This window comes from Pteronotus mesoamericanus, unplaced genomic scaffold (assembly GCF_021234165.1).
Source record: "Pteronotus mesoamericanus isolate MK-2021 breed Mesoamerican mustached bat unplaced genomic scaffold, CSHL_Meso_final contig_101, whole genome shotgun sequence".
NCBI lineage: Eukaryota > Metazoa > Chordata > Mammalia > Chiroptera > Mormoopidae > Pteronotus > Pteronotus mesoamericanus.
This window is the reverse complement of record NW_026555001.1, coordinates 8556096-8572888: the sequence shown is the minus strand read 5'-3', so window position 1 is coordinate 8572888 and position 16793 is coordinate 8556096. Positions and strand designations below refer to the sequence as shown.

The 16793-nt window shown below is 45.9% G+C and overlaps 1 protein-coding gene across 1 annotated transcript in view; it reads left to right on the top strand.

Annotated features, from left to right (window-relative positions):
• The window catches only part of VIT (vitrin), a 98104-nt gene that overhangs the window by 53687 nt on the left and 27624 nt on the right, over nt 1–16793 (top strand). The window contains exons 6-8 of the mRNA XM_054567836.1: nt 920–997; nt 6227–6418; nt 11657–11713. Coding sequence (XP_054423811.1) covers nt 920–997; nt 6227–6418; nt 11657–11713 — 327 coding nt within the window. The remainder of the gene's footprint in view (nt 1–919; nt 998–6226; nt 6419–11656; nt 11714–16793) is intronic.

The window sequence follows — 16793 nt, the reverse complement described above, 5'->3', positions numbered from 1 at the left end:
ATGAAAATATTGGATCATGGGGATTTGAAGTTTAACAGAGATCTAAGCATTAAGATAGCCCTTTGCTGAATGAATACTTACTGAGCTTCTGCGACAGATCAGACAGTGCCGTAGGCACTGGGAATTCAGCAGCGTGAGACAAATTACCTGCCTTTGGGAGGCGTCTATTACATTCCAGGGACACTTTCTGTTTCACAGTGAAGTTTCCAGCATGACCTCACGTTGGGGGAAGACTGCAGGCGACCGCCTTTTGGGCAATTTTCAGTCCTATCAAGGTTGGCACTTGCTCACCCAGCCCCTATCCCCTGATTGGTTTTGTTTTTCATGCCTCCATTATTTCCCTGATATACATTAGCATTCCCTCTCCTTGCCTGGCATCTAAACTTTCTCTCTCGAGGTGGACAACAAATGACTGTTTTCAAGGCTGATCCACATTTACCGACTTTCACATGTCTGTAGTGCCACGGAACTTAAACGGATCCCACAGGGTCCGTGAAAGTGAGAGGCGGCCACTCAGGCACAGCCAGCCTGGGAACAGAGCCTTCCGGTATCTAAGGAGGAGCATGGAGAACGTTTTTACACCCATCTCCTGACCTAATTAAACATTCAAAGCCAAGTGTATGGAAACCTCAGCTTCCATGTCCCATTTTCATGGGCAAAATAACAGTTGCTAATGCTAACTCTGAGTCATCGAGATCTTATTGCTTCCATTTGAATACAAATAAAGCACAGGCTATTGAAGAAAACAAAATGCCACTTGACTTTTCTCTTGTAATCAACAATTCAACACGGGGAAGACTGACTGATCTTATTGAACTCAAGGAAGATAAATTGGGAGGAGGGAATCAGCTTATCAGAACAGAGCCATCTAAAACCTCTAGCTCTAGAAAAAAAAATCTTTTCTTTTTCTCTTTTGCAGAAGGTAAACCCCAAAAGGGCGTAACCTATCCATCGGCTCTTACATATTCATCGGCTAAAAGCCCAGCTGCCAAAGCAGGCAAGTGTTCGTCAGTGATTTCATCTAAATCTTCTGAGTTCGTAAACATGCATTTATTGTGTTTTAGGAGATAGTGTAGAAATTAACATCTTAACCAGTCAAAGCCCACTGACTGCAGTAATTTTTTTACAGCTGCCAGGAAGATGGCCCAGAAATCAATGGGATCTAATGGCTGGGACTGAGGAATGAGGCTTAAATTTTAGTTTTCTGTTTTCACAATTTTAAGATCGTCTCTGTGTTTGTGTCATTTTCATTCAGATTTCAAGGCCATTGCCTTGAATGTTATTGTATTGTCACTTTAGAAGGTGACCTTCTGTGCAGAAATCTTCCCTGGCAGCTGAAAGGGAAAGGGCTGTCTTCACTTAGGTATGAAATGAAGGGAAGCAGAGAGAATGATGTGGTTTATGAGATAACAGTAAGCAGCTAATCTGCATAACCCAGGCCACAGATACACTGTCTCTGAGGTTGTGCCGACCTAGCATCATGTGAACCACAAAGGTGGTTCACGTACTGGTAGACCTCAGGCCAAGACAATACCTTTTTCTAGGTTTCTCCCATTAAGGCGGGAAGTGGGCTATGCAGTATTGTGTCTTTGGGAGTACTTTGATTTCCTACACAAAGGGAAGCTGTGAGTTGCCTTATAATGGGATTTTGTATTGCTTCCAGAAAAGCTGATTTTGTTCATGCACTTCTGGAGAACGTGGTTTAAGAATAGCAATAGAAGCTAGCATTTATTGAGTATTTGCTGTGTGCTAGACACTGTTCCAAGAGTTGATTATTGCATTTAATCACCCCAGCAACACCATGGGTATGTACTATTCTTAGCCCTGATCTACAGTTTGAGGAAAATACAGCACAGAGAAGTTTGATAACTTGCCCTTTGTCACACAGCTAGTAAGTAACAGAGTTTAAAATCAAACCCAGACAGTCTGGCTCCAGACACCTCTATACCATTCTGTATTTTTTTATGCTAATAACAGTATGTATGAAGAGTCCTGATTTGAGAAATCTTGGCATACAAATAGAAAATGTTTTTCATTTTTTCCACTAGTTACTTCTTCAACTATATCTTTGATGACATGTTAATTACTCTGGTAATCTAGACTTGTGTGGGTTGAGGTGTAAGGTACAGCTGTTCCCTACCCCTGCCCACAAGCTGACAGCAGACGGTGGTGGCTCGGGGACTATTTCTGAGATATCTCCTGTCCTCTTTTGGTGTGGGCACAGAGGAGAGGAATAGGTGACAGAGGTTCCCTAAGTGACTGGCCCATTGATGGAGGGAGAGTGTCCCTGGCCTCTCTCTTGTCTCATCTAGGCCAGCAGTTCTCAGTGATTTCTGAGTAGGTGATGTAAGCGGATATATCTGGAGCCAGGGGACAGTGTTCAGCTGCATTCTGGTCCTCTCTTGTTGGGCCAGAGATCTATGCCCCACCTCTTTCTCCGAGTCAGGTGTCTGTTCCTTAGCTCGGCAGCCCCCTGGGCAGCCCCTTTGCATAGAGCCGTGGGAATGCCTGGGGCTCTCTTCTTCCCCTCAGGGGTTTGAGGAGAGCAAGGAGAGGGTGAGGTTTCCTTTTTCTTCTCATCTCACTTCCCGTTTGGCCTTCTGAGCCCTATACGCCTCCCCGCTTTGCAAACAAACCTTATGTCCAAGTAAGCCCCCGACTTTAGGGACCACATGTCAAGTACCCACTATTTTTGCACTGAGGGGGAGAGTACTTCCAGGCCCCAAATGGTGGCTACTAACCCCTCCTCTTCTTTTGGTCCTTTCCTTCTGCTGACAGGCCCCGGTGAGGTGGGGTTGGTTATCACACAAGTTCTACTCAAATGGCCCCACCTGAAGGAAGTTCAGTGGCACCTCTCCTCATTTAGAACACGGTACTGGCCCCTTCTGGCTTCAGCTGTGGGCCTTAGCCAGAACCCAGACAGACAGCAGGGAGAATCTGGACAACCTCCTGCAACTGCAGCTATCAATGATCAATCGAGTGTTTTCTCTGTGCCAGATACCTGTGCTTCAGAGCGACCCTGAGGCAGAGTGCCAGTGGCTCCCCACTTTCGGATAAGCAAGCTGACCCTCGGATATGTTTAATCCCTTGCCCAAGGGCACCACCCTAACTGACCCATACAATGTTCAAATGCTGATTGCGTCCCCTCCAAGGAGGTAAAGTGGGGGCAGAAACATTAGAGCCAAAGAAGAGCTTTGACCATAAAATCCATTTGGTTTCTACATTCTCCATATCAGAGATCATTTCCAAAACTTCTCTATCTACCCCAAGTACCATGGCCCAGCTCACCACCACCCACCCTGGGCAAGTACTTGTTCCATGTGCCTGAGTCACTGACATCCAAGAGGAGTACAGGGATGCCAGGCAGTCTTTCTTGCACATAAATTTAAAATGAGTGAAAGCCATAGTCAGAACACCAAGTCAAGTATTGCTGATGTCACTTGTCCCCTCTACAAAACCATCTCTACCTTCAACGATACTATCACCTGGTATTAACTATCCTATTACAAAATGATGTATAGTTGTCATTTTGGGAAAAATTAAGTTCACTCATTCATTTATTTATTTGTTTATTCAATAACCACATATGAGCACCTCCTATGTACCAGGCACTGAGCTAAACTACAAGAATTCCAACATAAAAGGGACACTTGGGATCTTGCTCAAAATACAGGAACATCTCTTTAAAGTTATAGCCTCACCTTGCAGTAAATTTCACCAACTCAAAAAATTCCACTGAGAACTGTGAAAGGACGGCCCCTTTGTTGCTACTCTTTCTTAAGTGATAAAATTCCTATAGAAAGTGGGGAAAGGAAGAAGAGATGGAGATGTGAAGGCCGGCAGCTGTTCAGGTCTCTGCAGGCCCTTACAAAACCTTCCTAATCTCTCCAAGAATGTGCACTAACAGGTAAATCAGGTTAGGATGACCCCACAACGCAGAATGGGCTGCTTCCATGGGAAATTCTCTCAGTCAAACAATAGAAAGTATCTTGGTTTGCCCAGTGCAGCTCCTGCTGAGAACAGACATTCCTGAAATTTAAATGCTGTTCCCCCAGGCAGCAAGCAACCATAGGCAGGCAGCTGTTATTTGGCTAGAGCCTCCAGCTACTCTGAACTAAATAAAAACAGGTAAGTGTTTGATTGATAAGCTGCAAGTAAAATGTACTGTCAGCTTATTTATATATTTCTCTCCAAATTAATAACTATATGCCATTTTATAAAATATACAAGTGATCCTGTTAAATGGCTTTTCCCTATGTAAATGAAGTAGGTTGCACCTGGGCCTGCATCTCCCTAAACGGACATTAATGCTGGTAGCATTTACCAGGGGGTAAGGTAGAAGAGGACTTGAGAGAAATTAGAAACTTCCCCAAGACTTGCTATGAAAGCTCAGTTCCTTTAAAGTAATGGAAATGTCATAAATCACAGGTTCAGCTTCGCCCAAGGATGGCGTGAAGACTGGCCAGACCCCTGAGGCCGCTGCCAGCTCTTTAGCGATTTATCTGGCACAGTCCGCAGGCCGATTTAGAGGCGAAACAGGGTAAATGAGGGATCTGCTTCCTGCCTTGACAGGCCAGTGCCTACAGAAGCATCCCCATGCCAGGGTGCTGTTTGCTGACCTGTTCTCCCAACTCAATGCTTTGATTGCTGCCGAGGGTGACAGTGTCAGGGTGGGGAAAGGAACGGGTGCCAGTGCTGGACAGCGGATCGGAACGCCCTGCCTGCACATTTCTCTGCACAGCTGGTCTGGGGCCATGGGAGAAAGAGTTTTCCCAGCATGCTGCACAATGTCAAAGGGGAAGGTGGTGGTCCCCACAAACAGAAAGAGAGGTCCCCTTCTTATCTCAGATGCTATCCCCTAGGCCTGCTGATCTATGTACCAAGAATACACCAACCCTGAGCCAAGTTAAGGCTAGAGCTGGGATGCTGTGGTAGGCTGAAACGTAGCTCCCTCACCCCAAAGATATCCATGTCATAATTCCTGGAACCTGCAAGTGTTACCTTATAATGCAGAAATGGCCATTGCAGATATAATTAAGTTAAGGATCTTGAGATGGGGAGATTATCCTGAATTATCTGGGTGGGCCCTAAATGCAATTATATATATCCTTATAATAGGGAGCTGGAGAGAGTTTTAACATACACACACAGAGGAGGTCAACTGAAGATGTAACAGACAGAGAATTGAGGACGCTGGCCTTTAAGATTGGAGTAGTGTGGCCACAAGCCAAGGAATGCCAGCAGCCACCAGAAATTGGAACAGGCAGGAAACCATTCTACCCAAGTACCTCCCAAGGGAGCTCAGTCCTGCTGACACCTGGAGTTCAACCAGGTGATACTGGTTTCCAACCTCTGGCCTCCAGAACTGTCAGAGAAGGCATTCTGTTCCTTTAAGTCACCAGGTTTGTGGTAATTTGTTATGGCAGCCTAGGAAACTAATACAGATGCTCAGATATAGAAGCCGGCATAACCCGCCACCATGGGGTCCAGCAGACATTTGTGAGGGGCCTGTTGCCCTCACATGACTGGGGTGCTCTTCATCTGTGGGGCTGTTTTGTATCTCCTTCCAGCCCAAACCTATGGCTCTGAAGACAATCCCCAATGCCCAGCAGGTAGGCACTTGTCTCCTTGCCCTAAACCTTCAGAGATACTCTCAGGACACCCAGAGCAATAACAAATTGAGACTCATTTAAAATTTTGAAAGCAAACTAAATTGTCACACATGGATGAAGAGCACAGTTTAGAAGCACAATCAACATGATCCTTACAAGCTAATTAGTTCTATTACTTCATTTGACAGATAAGGAAACTGAGGCCCAGAGGAGTTAGTTGACTAGTCATGAATGAGCCTAAACGAGAAATCTAAAATGCATTCTCTAAAAATAAGTCATAGCAAAAGCCAAGAGTAGCTCCTATCCCTAGGCAAATGCTAATTGAAAAGGTATGTTCATGACCCATTGCTTCGAGCATCTAGAAAATTAATTTGGTGATTAATCATGTTACTGCCTTGTCTACATTTCTAAGGCTTGAACTGTGGTTTAAGTACTTTATTGTTATTTAATCTTTGGTTTGTGTATTGGTTTATTGCTCCGTCTAGATTGTGCATCCCCGTAGGGCAGGTGGGCTTTACTCATAAGCTAGTGATCAATAAACTTTTATTTTATTTCTGTCCTGAAGAGCCTACTGGCTATTTGATAGGCCCCAGTGTAATTTCATTTTCTTACAGGTGAGCCCACAAAAGCCTATCAGATGCCGTCAGTTCCAGGGACAACCACACAGCCAGTCACCATGACACAGGTACTGGGGACCACCCCAGTGGAAGACACTCACACCACCTTGCCAAAGCCATCCCCATCCATGGACTCGACCACCAGCAACCCCAGACCACAGCCCATAGGCCACAGGAGCCTGGAGCTGGGTCAGTAAGTAGACCATGTTTCCACATGCAAGAAAGTGGGACATTGGTTTTTAGATGAGCCCCTCTGTCTGAATGCCTGTGTGTAGCGGCCTTCTCTCACCTTTACAAATGGGTGTCAGGGGAATGCCTGAGACCTGGGCCATGGCTATGTGATTGTGTTCTCCCAGATTTAGGGGGTAAACCTGAGCCCAATAACAATAGTTTAGGGTCAAGGTAAGAGCTAAGCAAACCATGTAGAAAGGGCTTAAAATAGATTAGATCATATGACCCTTGCTATCATGCTTTTGAAGGTGAGATATCACATGAAACTTTGTTTCTCCCAAAGCTCAGCTGAAGGGATAGGAGGGTTCTATGTAAACACTGTTAAGTTCTGTTTTAAGTGACAAATTATATATTCCTGGAAGTTTTCAAAATTAGAAACAAACAAATTAAAAAAATCCCTTTAGGAAAAGCCAGAGAGCAACAATTTTTATTCCTTTTCTGATTGCTTTTTTGTCTTACTACTTGTATCCATTTCTTAAGTCATGTTTTTGGTCTTACCAAATTCCAGTTTATGGAACCACTCTTGATATTACCTCATACAGAAACTTAGGAGCTCACTGATTGCCTAATCTTCAGTTTCCATGTAAGCCATCCTAGGCTAATAAATGCCTGCCTCATTTCTAAAGGTCTTCCGGCACGGGGGTGGGAAATCCCACCGCCAAAGTGTCACTGTTGTCTCCTCAGCAATTTGTTCTGAATATTCCCACCTGGGGCCACTTTTTCCTTCAAGGAGGAAGTGCTCATAACTTGTTCTTTTCAGCCTCACCTCCATCCTCCAAACATTAGGCCACATAGCATGGCCTTTGCCCTCCGTATCAGAGCCCCGCTAGCTCTCATTCCATCTTTTTATTAACAAATACAAATAGCACTCTCAATGTGTTACACACCTTCCTAACCACCTCACTAATAATAGCCTACTAAATCCCCAGACCAACCCTCTCAGGCAGCTACATTACTTTTTTTTAAATGTAGATATTGTAACTTACTGTTTACATATTAGGCAGAGTATAAAAAGAATTAAAATCCTATTCTCTAGAACATGTGAAAACAATAGAAGCTGTTCCTCTACAGATATATGGACATAGACGAGTCTATGTATGTGATTTTCAACCACTTTCATATTACACAGCTTTAAACTAATCTAATCTGTGTTACTTTTAATTTGACCGATGCATTGTATTGATGAGGAAACCAAGGAGGAGAGCGGTGTAGAAACGAGCCCCCAGCCCCACAGCAAGGCAGTGGCTGGGAACCGAGCCCCAGCAGCCTGGCCCTCCTGTGACTCCCCTTGCAGGATGCATCCCTGCCATAAACCGATACCCCAGGCACAGACGAAGTGTTACAGAAACAGGCCTGACCCACCTTGGTACGGATGGGGTGGCAAGGTTAGAGGGTATGAGACACAGCCACCTCCCACTGTGATTAATAATAAATAATGGAACATACACAGTCCATACTTTCTGTCTACCAGGCACCCTGCCTACATTATTTTATTCAGTCTTCCCAACAAGCCTATGAAATAAAGATTATTATTATTCCATTCAATGAACAACTCACGGAAGAAGCTATGATATAAAGTCCCCAAATGAAAATATCATAAAAATAATTTCCAAAGTGCAATAATAGATACTCCACCACCATCCTATTCTTGTTCAACTCAGGCCAATAGAAACACAGCCACACTACGCCTAACAGCAAAAGAGAAAATACTTAGGAAGGATGCTGGGGGACAGGGGTCCCACAGGCAGATGTTTCCCTTTCTCTTAATTTTAGGCTCCAGACTTTCAGAGCCCTTGATTCTTTCAAAGGTTTTTGAGTTGCTGAGTAAGTTATTGTTCGCTCCTGGTGTCTCCTTAGAGGACATCAATTTTTGCATAACACATATAATTAAACATGTGGCATATTTGCTTGGCTACCGTGGAAGCTTGGAAATCCTGTTACAAGTTGGGCCTATGCTTATGGAAAACCTCAAGCAACTTGCAGTAGTGGCTCCCAACCTGGCAAAGCTTCATTATTCCTGGCTTGGGAAGAGGAGCCGTGGATGCCAGCCTCCGCGCCCATCAGTGTTCCTTCTTCACCCTTGTCCAGCGCCCGCGCCCCTGCTGCCCGCCCCCCGGCTGCTGGACAAACACCCCCAGAGCAAGCGTCCATGCAGCATGCCCCGTAATTGCTGAGAGGAGCCAGACCTGGGAAGGGGAGAAAGAGAGGACTTTTAAAAACGTGTATTGCCTACTCAAAGGACTTTCTGTAGGACTGAAGAAAAGTGAAAGTTGATGTATGAAGACCCACATCTTTTTATAATAGCAACTTTATTGAGATACTTTTCACATACCATACAATCCACCCATTGAAAGTGAACAATTCAATGGTTTTTAGTATGTTCACGAAGTTGTGCAATCATTACCACAATCAATCTTAGAACATTTTATTACCCAAACAAGAAACCCTGTACCCCATTACGTTATTCACTATGGCGCCCTAATCTCTCCCTACTCCAGTCCTGGGTAACCACCAATCTACTTTCATGAACACCTACCTTAACATATGGCTATAGGTATTTGTTGTAATATTCTATGCCAACTATATTAAATAATATTTAGTTTACAAACAACTCCTTTGTTTCTTCAAATGACCTGAAAATATTGTGCCACTTATAAGAGAATAATTACTGCTAATTACTCACTTGGTAGACAAGTAAGTTGCTGTTATTGTATTTATCAAAGGTGGTTTTTTCCTCTTATTTTGACTATAGTCGGAAGATTTGAGAAGTGACTTGGATGAAGGTGTTCTAATTCATTTATTTATTCAAAATATACTTATTTATTCAACATATACTTATTCAACACGTAGTGTCTACTATGTGTCAGGCACTGTTCTAGGATCTTGGGCTGCATTGGTGAACACATCCCACCAACATCCCTGTGGCAGGTCACTTCAGTTTAAGACACTTGAGAAGTGTGTAGCTGGAATAGGAGCAGCCTGCATTTGGAGTCCATGAGTCATCTTTGCTCTACAGTAGAGCCTCTCAGACAGGACATGGGGACTTGGAGCGATTTCCGTAGAAAGTAGGAAGTTTGTGGCAGGAAAAGGCAGGACAAGAGGAGCTGAGGTAAGTGGAAGGGCTCCAAGGAAGATGGGGCTGGATTTCAAGGCCCCATAACCTCCTAACTGACCCATGAATGTACAAAGTTAACAAGATACTGAGGAAAAACTCAAGGCTGGGCGTAAGGGATCCAAGAGCTAGAGTGACAGAGACTCCTCTCCCAGGCAGGAGAGAGGCTGTTCTTCAGAGAGAGGCCAAGGAGTCTATTGGCACCACAGGAGCCAGGAGGCCAGAGGTGCATCCCAGGGCCAGAGGGGGCAGCCTAGAGAATCATATCTATAGCTGTGCTGAGGAAAGAGTTCTGGAAAAGATGGAAAAACCCACCAGACCCACCTACAGAGTCAGCTGACGCTACCACAGGTCTACAAGGTGGAGTAGCTTTTCCCAGCATTGTTTTCCTGGTCAGGTTCGTTTTAAGAAGCTCCATCGTTGCCTCATCTGATCTAGCAGATTCAATGCCTCCACCAGAAAGGGAAGACCAGGGAGGGAAGCAGAGCGCCACCTAGTGTCAAGGCATGGTGATGGCTCTAATCATTCACCTTTCTACTCCACTCCACCCTCTGACAGAGCGGCCAGGGAGGAGCAGGAAGTGGTGAAACCTGAGGCAGGAAGGGCACCAGCATCTATAACTGCCCGTCCCTTCCTCATGTAATTTCATCTCTGCAAGTTTAATTTCCTTAAGGTGTCTGGAGAAAGCTTCTCTTAAAATCCAGTCTTACAAGTAGGAAGACAAACATTCCAAATGAAAAATGGGTGAAGGTCATGACCAGGCAAGGCAGAATGGAAGAACTATAAATGGCCAATAAATGTAACAAAAGATGTTCGACCTCACCAAGAATAAGATAACTGCAAATTAAGCAATATGTCATTTTTCACCAGTTCACATTGGAAGTTGATAATTCACAGTTATGGCAGAGTGTACAGAAATGACCCAGAATTTGCCCTCACAAAAATAGAGTCTAAGGTAATCCCTGCCCACGGGTGACAAGAAGCCTGGACACAGACGGTGTTCCTAATAGAAAACTAAATGGAAAAGATTTAATTGTCCATCATCAAAGCAGTTAAAGAACTTACTGTGCAGCTATTAAAATTTTGACATCACACACTTACTGACAGGAGAAGGTTGGCCTGTGACAAATTGTGAGTTCAAAGATGTGGGACACAAAATGGCAGGGGTACCAATCTCATGTTTGCAATTGTGTGCTGTACATGAGAACGTTGTAGAGAGGAGGGGATACAACGCTACATACCAAAGTTGTATAGCAGCACAGATTGTATACACAAAAAAAGGGATTGTATTGCAGGTGATTTCTTACTATCCTTAGTATGTATTTTTACAATAGGCATGTGTTGTCTTTATAAGTAGACTAAAGCTATTTTGAATCATGTCAAAAGAATTGGAACGGAGGGAATGGAAAATTGATGGCAGATAGATTTGGTTGCAAAAGGAACTGATGGTTTTCCATGACCTCTTATCTCCTCCCCTCCATGAAATGTGGTTCTCTCCCTCGGCTGGTTTTCACCTGATGCTGTTTCCCCCAAGGAGATTTTTCATCTCTCATACAGAATCTCCCATCTCCTTTCTCCTTTTTGAAGCCTTGCTTCAGAGACATTGCCCAATAAATAATGAATGTTGAAGCGTATTTGATTCTCTCACAGAGTAATTAAGGATAACCCATTGTGTACCTTTAAAAATGACTGAACGCTAACGGTGTTTGCCTCAATGCCATGTTAACACAGTTTAAGCAAATTGCTAAATGTTAAGTGACATTTCTATGGAAGGATTACTTTAACCTCCTCGGGAGTGACATGGTTGAGGAGAATTATTGTAAGAATAATGAAGTGTAAAGAAATATAGCTTTTGTACAGGATGTGACATACAAGGGTTATTATTACTTGGAATTTTCATTCAGTGCTTTGAGTTAAATTCTTTTTTTCCCATTTCAATGCCTCTTCCGGGGCGTGTTCAGACCTCCCAAGGACAAGCTTTACCTTGGTTTTGGCCTTGGTAATGTCTTATTAGGTTAGATCATGCAAAGAATGAGAACAATTAGATTAAAATTCATGCTCTGACCAGTCAAATGTCATTACAGATCTCTGGTCCACCACCACCTACACAAGCAGCAAAAACAGCCCCCGTGCCAACCCAGGTAAGAACCTGAACTCACCTTTCTAGCTTCTGATGAAAGTTAAGCTTGTTTACCTGAGTTTTGTCTTTCCAAATCCCTGCCATTTGATTTAAATTTGGGCAGAGAGCATTAAACTAGTTATACTAACAAAAGATATGGCTCATGGGCCCAACTTGTAAGGAAACTTGTAAGAAAAGTAAGGAAGCCTTAAAATAAGCAAAGCTTTCACTCATCGCCATTCCCTGGAGGCAGTTTTGTTGAAGGAGGGGGTGGTGAGAGAAATTCCTAAGGATTCAGTAACTAGGTTCTTATAAACCTGAAAAGGGATACTCTCTGGGGTTTATACTTAAAGAACTAGGGTAAAAGAAAGAGAAATTTTTATCATTTCCCAGGAAAGGGCAGAGCTAAGTTTGCCTGGGTACTTCTACGATATAGGGAATAAAATACATTCCCCGCCAGGATTTCTTCTAAGAATCGTGACACTTCCTGGTGCCCCTCAGTTCACTTCTGTGTGCGTCCCTTAAAGTTTCATCCCCGGCACTGGGAATACAAAGGGATGAAGCAAGTTTTCTCGCCCGTTGTTGATGCCTGCGGTCATTATAAGGGAAAATTGAGTTAGCTTAGAAGCTTTCCACTAACTCAGAGCCCTGAGCTCAAAGACTTGACAGAAGTCCTCAATTCCCTTTGCAGCCATGGGGCACTAGGATGGCAGCCTGGGCCTCCACGAGAAAGAGGCCAGGATTTCTTTTGCTGGGGGATACCTGCCTGTCCTCCACATGTTAAAAGAGTACTAGAGACTGGAGGTTCTCCTTTGCTTTGATGCCAGATTGGAGCAGGGGCTCCATGGGGTCCTCAGGCAGGGCTAGCAGCTTCTACAAGCTTCACAATGGCACCTTTGCTAATATACATGCTGTTGTCCTGGACAAAGGGCTTACAAATCAGATCACTGGGCAGGGCAAGGACTTCAAGGCCATTTTAGGCCTTAATAGGCCCGGGGGACTGTTCAAGCAGCCAAGCATGGGGCACTCCTTCCTCCTGTCCCCTTGGCCAGGATCTCTGCCTCCTCTGCAACCCCCCAAAGTAGGGCCAACCACAGAGATTTCAGCTGACTTCCAAGGAAAATGTGAACTAAGGCATTTTCATCAGGGGGCAAAATGAGGGAAAGGCAGCAGGCTGCTGGCTGCACACATATCAGCTGACCCTGGGTAACCCCCTCAGGCATCCACCGGCCGGGTTCTCCAGGCACAGCTGGCCTGGGATGTGCCAGCCCGGTGTCAGCCTGGCGAGGCCGCCTGCCACTCACGCCCCCGCCCCCGCCCCGCTCTGCTTCACTCGGCACCTTCCTCCCCACACGCTGCGGCCTCTGCAGCTCACCTCCAGGGCGCCGGAGTCTGCAGGCAGGCCAAGTTGTTTTAACCTCTAGAAAACGGCATTTGGCTTTGCCTGTTGTGTGTGTCAAAGAGACACCCAAGGACTCTCATGCGCTTGGGTTTGCATGAGAGGGCCCCCCCCACCCAGCCAGACAGCCCATGCCCTCGCCTAGCCCATCCGAGGACAAAGCACAAACCCCCAGACACAGCACTTGGATTGGACACGGCGAGGGGCATGGCTGGCAACAAGGCACAGTACCAATCTCCAGGTTCTGCTTCTTACTGCGCAGCAACCCAAGGTTGTTTTCAGCATATGACCACGTTCTCTTCTTCTAACGTCTGGCTCTCTGCCTCTGAATGAGTCTCTGTTTCTTCTCCATTCTCTTCATGCTCCCAGTAATGACACCCTATCTCGCTGACCCACACAGATGTTCCCAGCTCCTCTTTTCCCCGCAGCTGCTGCTACCCATCATTGCTCCCTCCACCATCCGGGCTGCCCCGGCGCTCTGAGCACCTCAGACCCTCCCATGAAGTCCCAGGGAGCCCGTGACTGGAGCCTCTCCTGGCCCCAGGTGCTCAGACCTCCACCAGTCAGGAAGCCCCCCCACCCCCGGCCCCAGGGGCCCCATCGGGTGGAGGGAAGCCTCTCCTGCACACTGTGAATAAAGGCAGCCCCCCTGCCGGGCCCCACCCCACTACCAGACCTCCGAGTTGGGACGAGAGCCACCTGTGCTAGCAAGGCTGCTCCTGCCGATTTCCCAGGGGGAAGGAGGAGTGGTGTGCTCCCGACGACGTCAGTTAGAACTAGGCGACTTTTCCTCAGAACCCTCCTTGTGCGGTCTGGCTTCCTGGTACCATGAGCTCTGTTTGATCAAGCAAGCTTCACTGGCCTGGAAACCTAACCATGGAGTTAATGTTTTTTCCATGAAAAAGGGCCGCCAGGTCCCAAACAAATATCCCACACCAAGCTCTGGAGGGTAACACATTTGTAAACCTGGGCCTGTAGACTTCGCCGGTGTGATGGCTCCTGCCTGGGACCTCAGACTGTCCTCAGCCTTCTCACGGTCCCAGCTGCCACACAGCAGCACCTGCACTCTGCCTGCTTCCCGGTTCCCTGCAGCAAGAGGAAGTTCACAGGAAGTGTGCAGCCCTCGGGGCAGGAAGCCGGACCGCAAAGGGAGGTGCGGAGATCCTCGCAGCTGCCTCTCAGACTGCCACCTCCTCCTCAAACTGCACCCCCACACCGGGAGTCGCTGGGGAGAAACCAGGGCGCTGAAGGGCCACCTGTGCTTCTGTTCCGTAAACATTTAGAACCCTAAGGGCCATGTGTTGCAGCATACACTTGGGTCCCATGCTGGTGACTTCCAGATGTGCAGGGAACGGAAGGAGCTGTAACCAGTGCAAAAACATCACTGGGGTTTTTGGAGCGGGATGGTTCCGGCCCTCACGTTGCAGGGGGTGTGCCAGGGGGCGAGCTGGTCAGCGGCCTAACCGAGTACCCGGAGACACCGAAGCAACTGTGACTCGCCCTGAGTGAGAAACGGACTGGGCCCGCCTGCTGGGCTTGAGGTTCACTCTGCCACTCCCTGGGCAGCAGGCTCCTCCCTTGTGAAATGGGCTCCTCCCGCTGTACCTGACGCCGAGGGTTGTCGTGTCCTAACCTCCTGCCGTCCTTGGTCAGTGTCTGACACTAAGTACGCTCTCTATAAATGTTAATGGTTTCTGCCTTTTTACATCAGAAATCATTCAGAACCAATACTTCTATTAGACACTGACTGTATCAGTGAGATAATCGAGCAAGGAATGGCACAAAATTAATTCCCTATTTTTTGTAGGAGTGCCTTACGCTCTTCAGACTGATTTTTTTAATCCATTAACCACCATGTGAGGCAGGGCAGGACAAGTCTTGGTGCCTTCAGCTTCACAAAGGAGAAGACGTAAGCTCGGAGAGGGTGGCTGAGCCCACAAGTCCCCAGCTAGTGTTTGGTAGACACAGGACAGGTCTTCCAACTCCTCTTTTCCACACCACCCCTTATGCCTCAACACAAGACCACAAATATCCTCACAAATTTACTTCCTTCTCATTATAACCAAGTCCAAAAACACTAAGTCTCAGCTGTCCAAATATTTTTTAGCCCTTGGCTTTTGGATAAAAGTGATTTGGTTCAAACTTGTCCCAAGTAAATGAAAGTGGCACCAATAGGACTGGCTTCCTGCACAGGAGTAAGAGACTTGGAAATCCCTGACGTCCAAGAACTGTCTCTCTCCTGCTAAAGTAATACAGCACCAGCATTTTAATTCTTCGTTCCATTCAAGAGTGCGAAAAGCCTTGGGCAACAACTGAGATTATCACCAGCACCCTTTTTTTTTTTTTTTTTTTTTTTTTTTTTTTAGGGAAAGGGCAAAGTGCATATTTTTGCCAGTAGGTGGCAATAGAGTTATAAGGCTAATGAAGCAGAATGTTTAAACATATAAATCATAAATATTTTGAATTTGGCAATCATCTCACCCAATCTGCTAATGTTATTCCCAAAGGAATTAAGATTCATAGCAAGCATGTGACTTGTATAAGGTCATACAACTGGTTAATGAATGAGCTAAATTAAATTCAGCTCTCGCTGTTAACTAGAATGTACAACAGCACAGTGACTTTCAAAATAGCTTGGCATCTTAATTGTGTGAAAAAAAAATCCCTTCTTTTGAGTGTGTTAACAATTCTAGCATGCAGTGAGCCGATGGTCTTTACGAGATCACACAGTCCATTGTGCCCTCAGGTTTCAGCTTTCTGAGCTGGAGGTGGGCAGGGGAGAAAGAAGGGAGGGAGGGAAAGAAACAGCTGTTTTGGTGTCCTTTTGAGCTTTCCTACCATGTCTGTGCTTCCTCTGAGCCCCTCACAGCCATGATCCCCCAAAATAGGTCAGGGACTATTGGGTAAGAATCTCCCCTTCCCAACCATCCTTTCTATTTTATCAGCACCTGTGTGTGCATGCGTGCATGTGTGTGTGTGTGTGTGTGTGTGTGTGTGTGTGTGTGTGTGTGTGTGATAGGGGGACAGGGAAACATTTGACAGCAGATGGAACGCCAGGTGCCACTTTGCTTCATTCTGCGGAGGCTTGCAGTGAGAAGCAGAGCCTCAGGAAGTGAGTACCTGCTCCTGGAAGGGGCCACGTTTCTTCTGTGTGGTTCCACAGAAGAGAACACAAACAGGTGGGTGGGTAAGACAAATGTACCCTAGGATGGTGCTGGGTACACACTGTGTGCTTCATTAGTGTGAAGTGATGGATGGGTGGATAAAGATTTCAGATCGAGACAATGAAAAATTTCCTCAAAGTCTCAATAGTCCAAGAAAAAATGCACTACTTTGGTTGCGTTTGTAATGAGTGCCCTGTCTCTGGAGGTAGTCAAGCACTAGCCATCCACTCACTTTGGTAAGGATGTTGTACAAGCATATTGGGGGGTTGGTTTCGGTTGGATGACCTTTAAATTTCCCTTGAATCCCAGATTTCTCATTATTCCATGATCTTTGATGCACAATGAAAGAAAGAAAAGGACAAAGCTGTTTTTGTCTTTGGCTTCAAGACCTTTAAATGAGAAAATGCCACACATCTCAGGGCGCTCCACCCAAAAGTCCGGCCCCATGCCCCTTCACCAAACTTTCTGCCATGACTGGAGACTGCGACCATCCTGGGAGTTCACTTGAGAGATTCTGCTGGTTTCATCTAAACAACAAG